This window comes from Eschrichtius robustus, chromosome X, assembly GCF_028021215.1.
Source record: "Eschrichtius robustus isolate mEscRob2 chromosome X, mEscRob2.pri, whole genome shotgun sequence".
Classification (NCBI taxonomy): Eukaryota; Metazoa; Chordata; class Mammalia; order Artiodactyla; family Eschrichtiidae; genus Eschrichtius; species Eschrichtius robustus.
Genome location: NC_090845.1, coordinates 72952074 through 72969538, shown reverse-complemented (window position 1 = coordinate 72969538; position 17465 = coordinate 72952074). Strand labels below are relative to the sequence as shown.

The 17465-nt window shown below is 37.6% G+C and overlaps 1 protein-coding gene across 2 annotated transcripts in view; it reads left to right on the top strand.

The window, feature by feature from the left end:
- Positions 1 to 17465, top strand: part of RPS6KA6 (ribosomal protein S6 kinase A6) — a 197192-nt gene that overhangs the window by 35935 nt on the left and 143792 nt on the right. Inside the window, exon 1 of one of the 2 annotated variants that reach the window (XM_068532500.1) lies at positions 16865 to 16948. The exons of the other annotated variant lie outside the window; for it this stretch is intronic. Coding sequence (XP_068388601.1) covers positions 16871 to 16948 — 78 coding nt within the window. The 5' untranslated portion in view covers positions 16865 to 16870. Of the gene's footprint in view, positions 1 to 16864; positions 16949 to 17465 lie in introns of those variants that run through there. 2 annotated transcript variants of the gene reach the window in all.

Genomic DNA, 17465 nt, shown 5'->3' with positions numbered 1-17465 from the left:
GCCTGAACATAGAATAAGGAGAGAAGGAAGTGGGAAGGCAGAAGCAGGAGGGGGTTGGGAAGGGAGGTTGAAGGAGATGAGGTATTGTGGAGGCAATCAGCTTATTACAGATTTTATGTTTTGCAAGCAAAGAGGATGGATGGCATCTATGGATAATTTATTTTTTATTAATTTGAGTCACTTATTTAATTCCTATTTCTTTGCTCCAGTGAGTTTAAACAATGTGGCTCCTCAAATTGTTTTGGGGCATAGGCAGAGTAAATAAATTATATATGTAAACAAAGTATTCATAAATAATACAACTCTTTCACTACTAATCTACCTTCTAAAAAAGAGGTACAATTAAGATTAAGCAATGGGATAATTAGCAATGGCATGTAGCCACGTGGTTGGGAGAGATGTTTGTTACTGAAAAGACTGGTATTATAGCTATCTTTTCTTTTCAAAGAAGTTTAAAGTGTTGCTTCTGTTTCTGAAATACTTCCATCTTGAATTTGTGATAATGTGAGAATGTGCACAGGCTTAAATGGTCATAAGAAACTACAAAAGGCAGTGTGCAAGAAGTAGCGTTAGCTTTTACTTTAAGAAAATATTTGCAATATCAGTGTTTATTAAATCTGTACATACAGCATATTTATTTCTCTGATATTGAATATGAATGTTACATTTTAAAGATATTGTCTTTCCCAAACATACATTCCTAACTATACATATTTCAAACACTTTCCAAAGGAAATTAAGATCATTCAAATAATGATTTTTATTCCTCTTGTAAAATATGTTAAAAGGTAAGTCATTTCTCTGCCATTTAATAAAGCAATTTATGCTCTACTGTGGCCTCATTTAAAGAAAAACATATAAAATTTAAAATATCTAAATTTGAATGTGCTCCTTTCTGGGGATATCCAACAAAATTTTTTTAGGTGGAACAGTTGATGCTAGGGTGTAGCATATCAGAGCTATCCCTCTGGGCCTCCCATTTTAGGATGCTGTGCACTATTGTAGGGAATGTGTTGCTTGCACTGCACAAATACTCTGGAAGGACAGTGACTCAGTATGTTAGTGGGAGGGAAAAATCAGGTGACAGAACAGGCTATTGCTAAAAAGGATTTGAGGTATTCTTATATAATTAGCACATAAACACCCACACCCATAACCAAGGTAACAAGGCTAGTTTGGTCATAAGGTTTCCTGCCCTTTAAATACTTTCCTTGGGCCTCAAAATGCCCTTTTGCAAAATCCACTCTTTGTACTTCCTTACACACTCCTCAACTCTCTTTACATTACCCTCTACTATTGTTCACATTTTGTGTGTGTGTGTGTATTTCCTTTATTTTGGTCTGTTTGATGCCCTTTTTAAAAGTCAGGTTTATTGAAGAATACTTTTTATACAATAAAACACTATTTTTAGGTATAGTTCTGTGTTTTGATTAACACATAAAGACATATAATCAAAAATACAGAACTTTTCCATCACCCACCAAAACATCTGCCTCTTTGAACAAAACCCTTCCTTTCACCTCCAGCCCCTGGCAACCACTAATCTGTTTTCTGCCCCTACAGTTTGCCTTTTCCAAGTTGTCACACAAAAGGTATAAGAGAGTATGAAGCTTTTTGAGGGTATGTTTTTTCACTTGAAATAATGTATTTACAATTCATTCATGTGTTGCAGGTACCAGTGGTTCCTTCATTTTTATTGCTGACTAATATTCCTTTCAATATACCACAGTTTATTTATCCATTTTCCAGTTGAAGGGCATTTTGGTGGTTTCCAGTTTTTGGAGATTATGATTAAAGCTGCTATAAACATTCACATGCAAGTTACTATGTGAAAATATATTTTAATTTCCTTGGATAAATCTAGGAGTAAGGTGCTAGGTTATTTGATAATTACACGTTTAACTTTACAGGAAACAGCCAAACTGTTTTCCTAAGTGGCTGTAAAATTTTGCATTCCAATTAGCAATCAAAGAGTGTTCCAGTTGCTGTGTGTTCTCTTTAGCTTTTGGTATTGTCAGGTTTTTCTTGTTTGTTTTTTTAGTCATTCTATTAGGTATTGTCTTAGTCCATTTGGGCTGCTACAACAAAATACCATAGATTGAGAGGCTTAAACAACTAGCATTTATTTTTCACATTTCTTGAGGCCAGGAAGTCCAAAACTAAGGTGCTGGCAGATCTGGTGTCAGGCGAGGGCCCACCTCCTGGTTCTTAGATGGCTGTCTTCTCATTACATCCTCACACGGCAGAAAAAGGACAAGAGAGCTCTCTTGAGTCCCTTTTATAAGGGCACTAATCCCATTTATGAGGGCTCCACCCTCATGACCCAATTACTTCCCAAAGGCCCCATCTCCTAATACCATCACATTGGTGTTATGGTTTCAAAATATGAATTTTGGGAGAAAACAAACATTCAGTCCCTAATAGGTGCTCAGTGGCATCATATCGTGGTTTTCATGTGGATTTCCCTAATGACTAATTGTGTTTAGCATTTTCTCATATGCTTTTTCTTCATCAGTATATCTTTTTGGTGAGTTGTCTGTTCAAACAATTTGCACTTTTAAAAAATTCTTTTTCTTTTTATTATTGGGTTTTGAGAGTTCCTTATGTATTCTGGATACAAATCCTTTGTCAGATATATGATTTGCAAACATTTTCTCCCACCCTGTGGCTTGTCTCTTCATTCTCTTAATCATGTCTTACAAGAGCAGACATTTTAAATTTTGATGAAGTCCAATTTTTTCTTTTATGGATAATGCTTTTAGTGTTAAATCTAAGAAATATTTGCCTTAAAAAAGTCACAAAATTTTTCTTCCTTTTTACATTCTTTCTTCTAAGAATTTTATAGTTTTAGGTTTTACATTCATGTTTATGATCCATATTGAGTTACTCTTTGTATATGCTATAAGGAGTTGATCAAAGGTCATTTTTTTCCACATGGATACCCAATTTTTACACCGCCTGTTGTTGAAAAGTCTATTCTTTCTCCACTGAATTGCTTTTCCAACTTTGTAAACAGTTGACTATGCATGTATGGTTCTATTTCTGAGTCTATATTGTGTTCCATTTATCTATATCTAATAATACACTCTCTAGATTACTGTATTTTTATAATAAGTCTTGAAGTCTGATACTGCACATTTTTTAACTCTTGTTTTTGAGTTGTTTTGGCTATTCTAGGTCTTTTGCCTTTCTATATCAATTGTAGAATCAGCTTACAAATTTCTATAAAAATCATGCTGGGATTCTCATTTGAATTGCATTGAATCAATAGAGCGTATTGGAGAAAATTATGTTAATAATATTGAGACTTTGAATCTGAATCCAAATATAGTCCATCTCTCCATTTACAGAGGTTTTCTTTGATTTCTTTCATCAGTGCTTTGTAGTTTCATCACACAAAGCCTGAAAATATTTTGTTAGGTTTATATCTAAGTGTTCCACATTCTTTTATGCTATTATAAATGGTACAGTTTATTTAATATTAATTTCCAATTCTTTGTTGCTAGTTTTTAGACATAAAAATGATTTTTTCATATTGATCTTGTAGCCTGTTACCTTGATAAACTCACTTACTAGTTCTAGTAGATTTTTAATATATATTTTTGGTTTTTCTATGTAGATACTCGTGTTTTCTATGAATAAAGAGTTTTATTTTTTCCTTTCCAATCTATATGCCTTTTAATTATTTTTCGTCTCATATTGCATTGGCTGGAAGTGCCAGTGTAATGTCAAATAGCAGTGGTGAGAATGGACATTCTCACCTTTCTTCTCCCTGATCTTTTTTTTTTTAATTTAAGGTAACATTGGTTTATAACATTATATAAGTTTCAAGTGTACAACATTATATTTCTACTTCTGTATACACTGCAGTGTGTTCACACACACAAAATTTTAGTTTCCATCCATAACCATATGGTTGACCACCTTTACACATTTCACCCTCCTCCCCACCCCTTTCTCTCTGGTAACCACTACTCTGTTCTCAGTATCAACATGTTTGTTTTTGTTTGGCTTCATTTGTTCATTTATTTTGTTTTTGTTTTCTGTTGATTTGTTTTTTGTATTCCACATACAAGTGAAATCATATGATATTTGTCTTTCCCCATGTGACTTATTTCACTTAGCATAATACCCTCAAGTTTCATCCATGTTGTCACAAATGGCAAGATTTCATCTTTATGGCTGAGTAGCATTCCATTGTGTGTGTGTGTGTTTGTGTGTGTCTGTGTGTGTGTATCTTACATCTTCTTTATCCATTCGTCCGTTGATGGGCACTTAGGTTGGTTCCATGTATTGGCTATTATAAATAATGCTGATGATCTTGGTCGTGATCTTAGGGGGAAAGCATTCGGTATTTTATCATTGAGTATGAAGTTAGCTGTATGTTTTTCATAGATGTCCTTATTCAGGTTGAGGAAGTTTCTTTCTGTTCTTAATTTTCTGAGAGTTTTTATCATGAATTGATGTCAGATTTTGTCAAATGCTTCTTCTGTGTCATTGAAACAATGTGATTTTTTCTTCTTCAGTCTCTTAATTTGTTGAATTATACTGATTGTGTTTCTAATATTGGACTAATCTTTCATTCTCATGAGAAATATCTTTTGGCCATAATGCCTTTTATTTTTTAATTTATTTGTGGACTCTGCTCATATTTTGGAGAAGATATTTGCTTCTATGTTCTTGAAGTATACTGTATTTTTATTTTCTTGTAATTTCTCTCTGTTTTGGTATCAGGTTAATATTGGAATTAAAAATAACTTGGAAAGTGTTTCCTCCTTTTATTTTCTGGAAGAGCTTGTGTAGAACTGGTATTATTTATTAACTAAATATGTGTTAAAACTCACCTGTTGAGCTATCTGGGCCTAAATTTTCTTTGTTGGAATGTTTTTAACTATGAATTCAATTACTATAATAGATACAGGATTATATTCATGATATCTATTTATTTTCATTGATATATAATTCACATACTATAAAATTCACCCTTTTGAAGTGTAGAATTTAGTATATATATGAGATTGTATCACTGACACCACTATATAATTCCAGCACATTTTCATCTCCCCCAAAAGAAACCCACTACCCATTAGTAGTCACTCCTCATTTTCCCCTCCCCCCAGCCCCTGGAAACTACTAATCTACTTTATATCTTTATGAATTTGCCTATTTTGGACATTTATATAAATGGAATCATAGGGGACTTCCCTGGTGGTGCAGTGGTTAAGAATCTGCCTGCCAATGCAAGGGACACTGGTTCGATCCCTGGTCTGGGAAGATCCCACATGCTGCAGAGCAACTAAGCCCATGCACCACAACTACTGAGCCTGTGCTCTAGAGCCCATGAGCCACAACTACTGAGCCTGCATGCCACAACTACTGAAGCCTGCGTGCTCTAGGGCCTGCATGCTGCAACTACTGAAGCCTGCACTCCTAGAGCCCGTGCTCCACAACAAGAGAAGCCACTACAATGAGAAGCCCACACAGTGCAAAGAGTAACCCCCTCTTGCCGCAACTAGAAAAAAGTCCACACGCAGCCAAAAATTAAAAATAAATAAATAAATAAATAAATGGAATCATACAATATGTGGTCCTTTGTGTCTGGCTTCTTTCATTTAACACAATGTTTTCAAGGTTCATCCATGTTGTAGCATGTTTCAATATTTCATTCCTTTTATGGCTGAATAATATTCCACTGAATCTTGAGTGAGCTTTTGTTGTTTGCTTCTTTCAAGTAACTGGTCACAACTAACACAACATTATAAATCAACTATACTCCAATATAAATTTTTTTTTAAAGTAAAAAATTTAAAAAATATAAAAAGAAAGAAACTGGTTAATTTTATCTATTGGATTTATTGGCATAAAGTTGTTTTTAGTATCCTTTATTATACTTTTCATATATGTAGAATTTGTAGTGATATTTCTTACTTCATTCTTGATATCTGTAGTTTGTGCCTTCTACCTTTTTTCTTGATTGGTGAAGACTGTGGCTTATAAATTTGATTCATCTTTTCAAGAAGTATCAGATTTTGGTTCTATTGATTTTCTTTATTGTTTTCTGTCTTCAATTTCATTGATTTTCAGTCTTATTTTTATTATTTCCTTCTTTCTGCTTGCTTTGAGTTCAATTTGTTCTTCTTTTACTACTTTATTAAGGTAGAACTTTAAGTTATTTATTTGAGAAGTTTCTTCTTTTCTAATATAAGCATTTAATGCTATCGATTCTAAGTACTAATCTAATATTGGGGGGACAAAAACATTCATACCATAGCAATGTTGAATATCTTATTTTTTAAAAAATAGACACTTTAAAGAGCAATTTTAGGTTCACAGCAAAATTGGGAGGAAAATACAGAGATTTTTCATATACTCCCTGCCTGTATATATGAACAGCCTCTCCCACTATCAGCATCTCACACCAGATGCATTTGTTACAACTGATGGACCTACACTGAAACATCATTATCACTAAAGTCCGTAGTTTACATTAGGGTTCACTCTTGGTGTTGTACATTCTATGGGTTTTGACTAATATGTAATGGCCTGTATCCACTATTATAGTATCACACAGAATAATTTCACTGCTCTAAAAATCCTCTTTGCTCCACCTCTTTATCCCTTCCTCCTCACTAACTCCTGATAACCATTGTTCTTTTTATGGTCTCCATAGATTTGCCTTTTCCAGAATGTCATATAATTGAAATCATAACCTTTTCAGATTGACTTCTTTCACTTAGTAATATGCATTTAAGGTTCTTCCATATATTTTAATGGCTTGATAGCTTATTTCTTTTTAGCACTGAATAATATATTATCTGGATATACCACAGTTTATGTATCCACTCACCTACTGAAGGACATCTTGATTGATTCCAAGTTTTGGCAATTATTAATAAAACTGCTATAAACATCCATGTGCAGGGTTTTGTGTAGACATAAGTCCTCAGTTCCTTTGGGTAAATAGCAAGGAGCACAATATCTGGATCATATGTTAAGAGCATGTTAAGTTTTTTAGGAAACTGGCAAACTGTCTTCCAGAGTAGTTTGTACCATTCTGCATTTCCATTAGCAATGAATGAGAGTTCCTGTTGTTCTACATCCTTGCCAGCATTTGATGTTGTCAGTGTTGAATATCTTTTCATGTGCTTATTGGCACATATGTTCTGTCTGGTGGAGTGTTTGTTCCAGTATTTTTCCTAATTTTAAATTTGATTTTTTTGGTATTTTTTTTCCTTTTGAGTTTACAGAATTCTTTATATATTCTGGATCAAGGCTTTTGTCAGATATGTAATTTGCAAACTTTTCCGCCAGTCTGTGGCTTATGTTTTCATACTTTTAATAGGATCTTTTGCAGAAAAAAGTTTAATTAGATGAAGTCTAATTTATCAATTTGTTCTTCTATGGATCATAGCTTTGATGTCATATTTAAGAACTCTTCATCTACGACTTGTGACCCTAAGTCACAAAGATATTTCTTATGTTTTCTTCTAAAAGTTTTATAATTTTAAATTTTACAATATGATCAATATTAAATTAATTTGCTGTTGCTTTTTATTTGGCACATGCTAGCATAGTGGTAGGACAAGGGGATTTCTCTGTTGTCCCAGTGTAGCCTCAGTCTTAGACAGACCTTGTGTCCCTTGGTTTACCAGAATGGAATTTTCTCAGCCATACTGCCTCTCCTCTGCATGGCAGCTAAATATTGCCTTATATCTTTGGTGGGCCTTTGAAGGAAAGTTTTCTGCCCCTTCTCATTGCTAGGAAGCCTCTAATTGTCTGAGTCTGGGACAGCTTTCTGCCCCTCTCCTAAGGAACAGAGGGATTTTTTTTTCCTTTTACCCTTCCTTGGAAGCAGTGGGTGTTCACACATTTCCTGAGGGGCAACAGTGTGCGCTGCCACACCTCCCCCTACCAGCCAGTAGCATTTGTGCAGAATTTTTGCCTTTTCTGTAGCAATGGCTTCCCCCCTCTTCCAGGCCTGCAATATTCAGAGAGGCTTTACCTGGTGTTCTGCCCTGCCACCCATCTTTCTCATGATCACCAGGTGTAAGTCTGTGGAGAACAGCCTGAGAGTGGATGCCAACTTCCCTGGTCTTTGCAGTTCCAAGTTTTATAATATCATGGTACTCCACATTTGGACTTTAGAAAAATCATTTAAAAATTTAACTCAATTCTCCTTACTGCTTTATGGCATCATATATCTTTTACTCCTGTGTTGTGCTACAGGTGAACCAGTGCTAGCGTTCCATCTCTCCTTGGAAGGCTTGTCTTTGGATTTTAGGCTATTCTGTTGCCCTGTAACCTCAGCTTTCTGATGGGTTCAAGAAAAGTTATTACTTTGTTGTTTATTTGCCTTTTTTGTTGTTGTTAGGAGAGAAATGATGCAGTTTCCATCTTTTCTACATCCTAGGCTGAAGTGGAATTCTAGGTGATATTTTTTAAAAAATCAATTTGTTTAAAGAATGTTTAGGGAGAGGTCATATAGGAGTTTCCTTTGGCACTGTATGTCCTTGTGTATAAGCCTGGTCATCTATTTTAGTTCTAAGATGTATTGTAATGTTAATATTTTATTATTTTTAAAAGGAGGTCAAATCTTCCCTGAGTTAAGGTATAGTATTTATGTTTTTAATGAGATTTTTTCTCATTTAAATGCCATTTGATAAACAACAAAGGGTTTCTAAGGTATGAAATTAGATTCTTTTTGAATAGCTATTAATTTAAGTAAGGCTTTAACTTAAATTCTTTTCTTGAAAGGGATTAAAATCCAAAAGATAAGAAATGCCATTGCAGGACCTCTGATTAAGGGTCAGTTTTACTAAAAATTGAACTACCATATGAACCAGTAATCCCTCTTCAGGGTATATACCCAAAGGAAATGAAATTAATATTTCAAAGAGATATCTGCACTCCCATATTCATTTCGGCATTAGTCACAGTAGTCAAGATATGGAAATGACCTAAGCGTCTATCGATGGATGAGTGGATTAAGAAAATGTGATATTTGAAATATTATTCAATAATAAAAAATTAGGAAATCCTGCCATTTGTAACAATATGGATGAATCTGAAGGACATTGTGTCAAGTGAAATAAGTCAGACACAGAAAGAAAAGCACTGCATGGTCTCACTTACAAGTAAAATCTAAAAAAGTTGAATACATGGAAACTGAGAGAAGAATGGTAGTTACCAAGGGCAAAGAGGTGAAAGAAATGGGGAAATATTGTTCAAAGGGTACAAAGTTGCAGTTATGTAGGATGAATAGGTCTAGAGATTATCTACAACATGATGACTCTAGTTAATAATACTGTATTGAATCCTGGAAATTTGCTAAGAGAATAGATTTCAGGTGCTCTCATCAGACATCAAAAATGGTAACTGTGAGGATATATGTTAATTAGCTTGACTGTAGTAAACCTTTCACTATGTATATCGAATCGCCATATTGAACACCTTAAGCATACACAATTTTTTTTTAAAATAGGTTTTAATCTTGCTTTAATTAAATGTCCAATTAAATATACTAGATCATACTCAAAGATGTAGAAAACAGAGAAGTTAGGTAGAAACTGTGTTGCCTTTAAGAACTTTTCCTGATTATATAGGATGTATTTTCTAAGAGTGTGCTAAAGAGTTACAAGATTATTTTCTATAACATTCACTTTGAAAATCTCTTGAAACTAGACTTTAGGTCAATTCAATAAATAATTTAGGAGCTAAATGAACTCTGAATCACTAAATGCAGAAAGAAAATAATAAAAATAATTCTCAGTTTAAGGATGGAAAGCCAATTATTGGTTTTAAAAGTCTTGTTTTGTCTAAATATGTCAGGACCCTGACATAGGCCTACTTGGGATTCTAGATGTTTCCGATAGGGGTTCTGAATGTTACTTGGGAAATTAGAATAATCCTCTGCCCCCTAGTAACCAGGGGCTCAACTTTACATAAATGTGTGGGCTCCTTGAGCATTCATAATTCTAACAAGGAGTGGGGTTCTAAATAGAAAATAAAAAGTCTTAGGTGAGGCCAGACTTAAACTCAAAGCAAATTCTCCTCCAGGGAGCTATCCAGGGTACTACACTACATTTACCTGAAGTTGTCCTGATCCCCTGGACGAGAACCCTCTGCCCATATCAATGTCTACGTATCTTCCTAATTTCAACTTGCTTATCTCTGACTTGTTGACCATAAGTAACCTAGAAGCTTTGTCACCTGTCCCTGTCTGTGCCCAATCTGAATCTGAATATATATATATATATATATATATATATATATATATATATATATATATATATAAACTTTTCTTCTGTAGCCACCTCCAAATTTGCCTATTTTCCCAGTTGAACTCCTAATGTAGGGCATCAGGAAAAAGGCACTTTTATTACCTTCAACTATATATACTAATAATAAGTTGTTAGCTTGCCAACTGTTTTTATATAATGAGGTCTTAAAGGGCTTCAGTGGAGTTTGTACCTTTTATAAGATTTCCTTTGTAGATTTTTTTGCAGTTTAAATTCGCATTTACTTTCCAATCCCTATAATTTTTGATATGAGTTTAAAAATCTGAAATTTGAATGAATCATATAGGCTTTTTGAACAAAATTACTCTCTAAAATATCTGTCTCTTACTTTGGCTTATTATAACTTAAAACAGTGGTTCTCAAAGTTTGGCTCTAAGACCAGCAGCATCAGTATCACCTGGGAACTTGGTAGGAATGCAAACAGTCAGTCCCCAATCCAGATTTAATGAATCAGAAACACTGGGGCTCAGCAACCTGTGTTTTGACAAAGCCCTGCAGGTGATTCTGATGTGCACGAATCTTACCAACGACTTAGAGTACAATGTTAATAAGACCATGACCATAAGTCTGAAATTATCTGGTTCAGTTTAACATAATTCCTATTTAGAAACTTTTAATACCAGGGGAACCTAGTGAACATGTATGGATGGGCCCAGGGAAATCTTTTATCATTACCTCAGTCATGGGAACTCTGATCACATGTTTTATTGTAGGTGACAAGAGTTTTGCAAATTATATGCAAAAGACAGTCTGACACTAGGTAAATTGGTAGATGCACAAATTTACATTTTTATTGCTTTACAGACTTATGAGTTATGTTCGAAGTCTTACTAGGGTAACATGGTTACTCTCATATCCTTAATCAAAGAATGGCCCACTTTTATCTCAGAAGGAACTCTCAAAAAAGTTCTAAGATTTGCAAGGGACCCAATTGAAAAATTGTGAGCTAAGGAAGAGACATTATATAACCAGTCAAATTAATTGGCTGTACCTTGGTTAATAATGCTGTGAAGGATGTGGGCAGCCAGATTACCTTCATATCTGGTGCAATTGCTTGGGCTTTTAAAAATGTATCTGTTTTGTCAACTATGGCTGGTTATTACATTTATGTATGTCATCCTCGGAATTCATTTCTTGTTTAGTAGATCCATCATTCTAACATTTTGGCAAACCCACTATTAAGATCAGCTGTTTTTTTTTTCCAGAAAAATGTCATTATAAGCAAATATGTTGGCTGGATTTAAAGATATTTAGAAATAAAAAGAAAATAAAATTTTACTTTTTGATATTTTGCTTGTATATAATACAGAAGAACTCCTTTGTAACCTGTGCCATTGTTAAAATTAGATGAGTTGGAGTTCTAGCTAAATCGTAAAATGTAAGTATCTTTCATAAAAATCTTAGGAGTTAGACTACAAACAATCGTTACTACTCTTCCCCCTCTCTAGTATTATTAAGGGATTTTACTCTCTGTGTACTATAAACTTTAGTTACTCTCCAAAGAGGAATAACTACTAAACTATGGTCATATCTATCGTCTATTTACTGTTTAATCTCATTCATCTCAACAAAAAGGCAATAATGAAACATATTTCACAAGTATGTGTGACTTGCTCCCTCTTTTGAAGTTGATTTGTAGAGGGACCAAAGTTACTTAGTATTTTAAGAGAACAAAATTATCTGACACTCCTAAGGAATGATTTAAATATAAGTATTTGCTAAAACAAACGTTTCCTGTTTCTGTACATAGATCCCATTTTTATATTTTTCAATCAGAGTATCTCCAAGATAAAATATTTGAATATTTTTCTAATAGTGCTTTTATGCTCTGTGTTGGTTCATCACTTTCCAGCTATTTGGATCATAAACTTCGGGGAACTAGGCAGAGATTACTGAGGGACTGTGTGGCTCTTTCTATAATTATACCCTAAATATGCATTACTTTGTATATGTCACAGTTTTGGAATCAGAACCACAATGTAGGATCTGTGGGTGTTATGTGATCTTCTGATCAATGGTCCTTGGTTCATATTTCACACCCCCTTAGTGGAGCCAAGATGGGTTGTTTTTTATCTCCATATGGGTCAGTTAACTTTTTTCAGCTAAATTGCATGACTACCCACTTTCACACCTGACCCTGATCATCCAGTGTGTGCCATTTGTCACAGGGCAAAGAAGTCAGTGTGGAGGTTTGTGTACCCTTTCCCTAGTCCTGGAAATACTCAGAAAATATGCTCTAATGATGGTAGAGTCCATCTTATCATCTTTTTTTTTTTTAGATTTTGTGGCTGAGCATTATTTTCTTAATTTTTTAAATGTATTTTATATTGGAGTATAGTTATTGTGAACAATATATTATTTAGAAACTAGTTATAGTACATCCCAGTTCCAGAACCACCAAAATATTGCCAAATATTTTGTAAACTTTTAATGCTATGCTACAATAATTGGAAATCCAGAGATACATAGGCATATAGAAATTTTGAGGCAAAAATGTCCTGAAGACTGAAGGGAAAGCAACAAACTCTGCTGTGTATACTTTGTAGAAGATTTAGAAGTTCCAGTCTTCATGTACTTTGTAGAAGATTTAGAAGTTCCAGTCTTCCTTAGTACATGCCTTTGTGCTTAAGTAAAGTCATCATATTTTTCACCAACAATTCAAGGGTCTTCTCGGCTAGTAGAAATTAGATCTAATAGTCCCTGGTTACTAATAACTTAAAATCAGATAATACGTCTTTTATACAGGGAGTCAACAAAGAGCAAGTAGGCATTAAACTTCACAGAGTTAAGTACTGTCATACATTTTTATATCAGATCACAACTTTAATACAGTGTCTGGCTAAAGTAGAGAAGTGTTGTTTGTCCATCCAACATATTTATTGAGCACCAGCCATACGCTGTGAATGCAGACCTTAATAGGTTAATACAGTAACATAAAACAGCTCAAAGTTCACTGATAAAGAAAGATAAAGCAGTGCTGAAATTAGTATATGGAAAACATATTATGGAAAACATAATAAGTATATGGAAAACATAGTATATGGAAAACATATTCCTCTGTATGGAAGTACAGAGGAATGGGTGACTAATTTATCCCTGGGATGAGTGGAAAGAAGGAATGAAGAGGGGAAGTTAAGCTCAGAGAGGTTTCACAGAGCACCAGAGTGGGGTAGAAGGTTTTACACCAGGCAGACCCGGTTTTAATTCTAGATTTTTCATTTAATATCTGTGAGGTCTTGGGGAAATTACTGAACCTTAGGCTCAGGTTCCTCGTCTGTAAAATATAGATAATATAAATTTTCACAAGTTGTTATGCGGGCTAAATGAATTCATGAAGAGCATATGCCTGGAGCATAGTCAGCTCTCAGTAAGTAGTAGTTAATGTTGACTGCTATTAAGAGAAAGTTGTCTAGGAAGACTAGGATAGGGAGGAGACAATAACATATGCATAAATTTGACTGGAATATGAAATGGTAGATGAAGCTAGGAAGATAGTCAGAGGCCAGATGGTAAAAACATTTAAACATTTGCATTTAGAGCTAAGGAGTTTGGATATTTTACTGGAGATGATAGAAGAATCATTGGAGAATTTTGATCAATGGGCTGCCAGTGAGGAGGATGGATTGGGGAGATAGTATAAATTTAGAGTCAGAGAGATCAGTTAAGGGGAATCATTGTTATCATTGGTTCAAGTAAATATTTTACAAGGTGAACTGAGTCAGTGGCAGTGGGGATAGAGCAGACATTGAAAAAATATTTGAGATAGAAGAAAAAAGACTTGTTAACTGATGGAAGGATTTGAAAAATGGGAGTCTATTAAAACCATTGAGTTGAGGAAGGGATTTTAATTAATTTTTTAATGAGAGAGACATATGTATGTTTATAAGCTAAGGGGAATGTTGAATGAATGAACATATATGAAGGTTAAATTGTATATAGAAGCAGAGTAATACATTCATAGTGAGGAAGCTTCTTAATATAGTTTATGTGGTGTATTTATCAAATGCATAAAACAAGAGCAAAGGACAAATTCATTCATTCAGAAAATATTTACTGAGCCTCATTATGTTCCAGGCATTATGCTAGGTGCTGGAGGGAATAAATAAATAAATAAATAAATAATATACCACATGTTGATTGGTGTTATGAAGAAAAAGCAGGGTGAGGTTAGATAATTATGGGATGGTGTTTTAGAATGGATGGCCGTAGAAAGACTCTGAGGTGACATTTGAGAAAAAAACTAGTGGATGGTGGAGATCATTAATTATTCTGAAGAAGACTAGGTGAGGAGCAGGTTGGTTAGGGTCGAATCAAGAATTCAGTTTGAATGGGTTGTTTGAGATCCCTACCAAGTATCCAAACAGAATAGGCAGTTGCATGTACAAGTCTTGATTTCAAGAAAGAGTTTATGGTTGGAGGTAAAATTTGAGAGTCCTCAGCATACAGATGGGATTTAAAGCCATGGAACAGGATGGGATATGGAAATGCCTAGAATGTTGGGGAAGGTAGAGGTCAAGGATTGAGCCCTGAAGTTCCAACTTTTAGAGATTAGGAAGACGAAGGATGATCCGGCAAAGGACACTGAGAAGAAATGGCCAATGATGGAGGAGGAAAATGAACAATGTTTTGTTCTGGGGGCCAAGTGAAGAAAATGTTTAAAGAGTCATGAACTGCATCAAATGCTAACGAGTGGTCCGGCAAGTTGAAGTCAGTAACAGCGTGTTTTTTGTTGATGGGAAATGTCCAGTAGAGGGAGGAAAATAGATGATGTGAAAGGGGCGGGCGGGGGGTGGGGCGAGGGATTGCAGAACAAAGCCTTTGAGTAGGCAAGAAAAGATGATATACAAATCTCAAAAGCGTTGGCCTAAGACCGCTGTCAGTTCAGCCAAAGGGGAGTTTATGTGCGTGTGCGCAGACTCACATATTTTCACTGTTTATAGCCCCATGTCCCCACTACTTTCATTTTCACAGAATCATATTCATAAAGCTCACTTTCTCCCTGGGATTTTAAGCAGAGTAGGTGGGAGTGACCTACTAGTGATCTTTGTTTGCGATTCAGTGGCAATCTCTGTGGTCCGCTTTACTTTGCTAACGCTGGACACTACATGGTGAAATAAATGGAGGGCACAGTTCAACGTTTTCCACGAGCACAGCACCACAGCCCTAGGTGTAGTAGGTGGGAGGGGGTGCTTTATGTCTACCATTAGAAACCTCTCCAAGGTACTGAGCTGGCTTAGTCGCTGTTACAGTTGCTCTTTTAAGTTCTTTGAAGTGTCAAATATGGAATAACTTTTTAACTTTAGGTTCTGAAGTATTTCCATGAGCAGGATCTTGATCATCTCCTGTGTATGAGGCTGTACTTTATCTCAGTTAAATCGCTAGCGCCTAGTACAGCGTGTGGCTTAGAGTAGCAAAGCAGTAAATGTTTGATTGATCATTTCTGTCACTATAGGTCCAATATCCTCAGAGCGGGGTGGAGGTGAGGTTAGCTTCATACATTCTGCCTTTACTGCCACAAGTAGAGTCCAATAAGTGGTGGTGTATGTGAATACTGGAAACATTGTGTGTCATCAATAGTATGAAGACAACCAGCGTAAACACCAACACCGTGAGCGGAACAAGCGGGGGGCCGGGAGTTAGGGAGCGCAGGTGTATTGATTTATTTTAAATGGATTTTATTCCTGTCTCCAGCTTCTAGGAGGATAATGTAAAATGGACTAAAACCCCCGCCCTAGTATTTGTCACTAAGTACCAAAATGGGCGTGGTTCGGTGTATAGGGCGCCTGCTTTTGCGAGCCCGGCAAGCAGATATTCCTGGAGTCCTCCCCTGACACTGACCCCTCCAACGCTCAGGAGGGTCCCCGGTTCCCCCAACCTTTTTGGGAATCCTCCCGCCGGCAAGACTGCTCGGTAGACTTGAGAGGGCCTGCTGAGCATGTGTGAACAGCGCCGCGCATGCTCCATGGAGAGGGCAGGTTTACCGAGGAGCTAGCAGAGGATTTTACTACTCCTCTCCCGCCTCCCCCGCCCAGCACGCCCCCCTCCCCTCTTTCCCACCCCCCACCACGCGGTCTCCCGCACCCACCCCCGCCCCTCTTTCCCACCCCCCCTTCACCCCAGGCTGGGGAATCTCCATTGACGTTCGGGTGACGCTGCTGTGCCGCCGCGGTGGGGGGTTCCAGGCGCCGCACAGGTAAAGCGGCCGCTGCCGCCATATTGACAGAGCTGGGAGCTGGGAGGGGGCCCGAGGAAGCGGGGTGGCGGGGGGGAGTCACCGCTGAGCGACTGTTGCGGCGGCTGCAGCGGTGGCAGTGGTGAGCACGAGCCGAGCGGCAGCTCTTGGAGAGGCAGCACAGAGTTGTCTTCTCTTTGGGGAGCAGCAGCCTGCGGCGGCGGCGACCCCTCGCTCCGAGTCTCTGAGGGACCCCACGGCGAGGGCAGCTGTCGCAGAAGGCAAGGCTGGGGATCCCGGCGGCGGCGGCGGCGGCGGCAGTGGCAGGCAAGCTCCAAAGACGGGATGCGCGGCCGCGCGGGCGGTTGGCAGCTCCTGTTCGAGTGCTCCTGAAGGGGCGATGCTACCGTTCACTCCTCAAGACGAGCTCTGGGACCAAGAAATGGAGCTGTTCGGCGGCAGCGCAAGCAGCTGCGAGGTTAGTGCGGTGGCCAAGAGGGGCTGGAGCCGCCACCCTCCTCCTCTCAGGACCGTTGCCGGGGGCCCGAGAGAGAAGGGGCGTGGGGCTGGAAAGCGAGGTGCCCAGGCCAGCCTCCTTGAGGCTGCGGGGCGGCGGAGCACGCTCTGCCCAAACCGCGCTTTCGCCTGGGAGCCGGCGGGGACTGGGCGGCGGGCTCTCGAGTTGGGAGTGAGTGCATCCCGGGCCCGGGCTTGGCCTCGGGCGGAGTGACTGCCTCGCGGGCCACGCCAGAGTTGTGACTAAGTTTCTTCACTTTGCGACCTGAAGTGGAACTGGGGGATGCGCCAGGTGCCGCGCCTGGCTCCGCGTGTCCCTCTTTCTACGCTGCGCCAAGTTTGCTAGTTGGGAACATTTTGGGGGACAGCTGCTGACTGCAGCTCTCTATTGAACCCCGGGTGCTTTAGGAACCCAGCGCAACAGAAACACAGCAAGGTGACAGACTCTGGGGAGATTTGCACATAGGGATGAGTGCTCC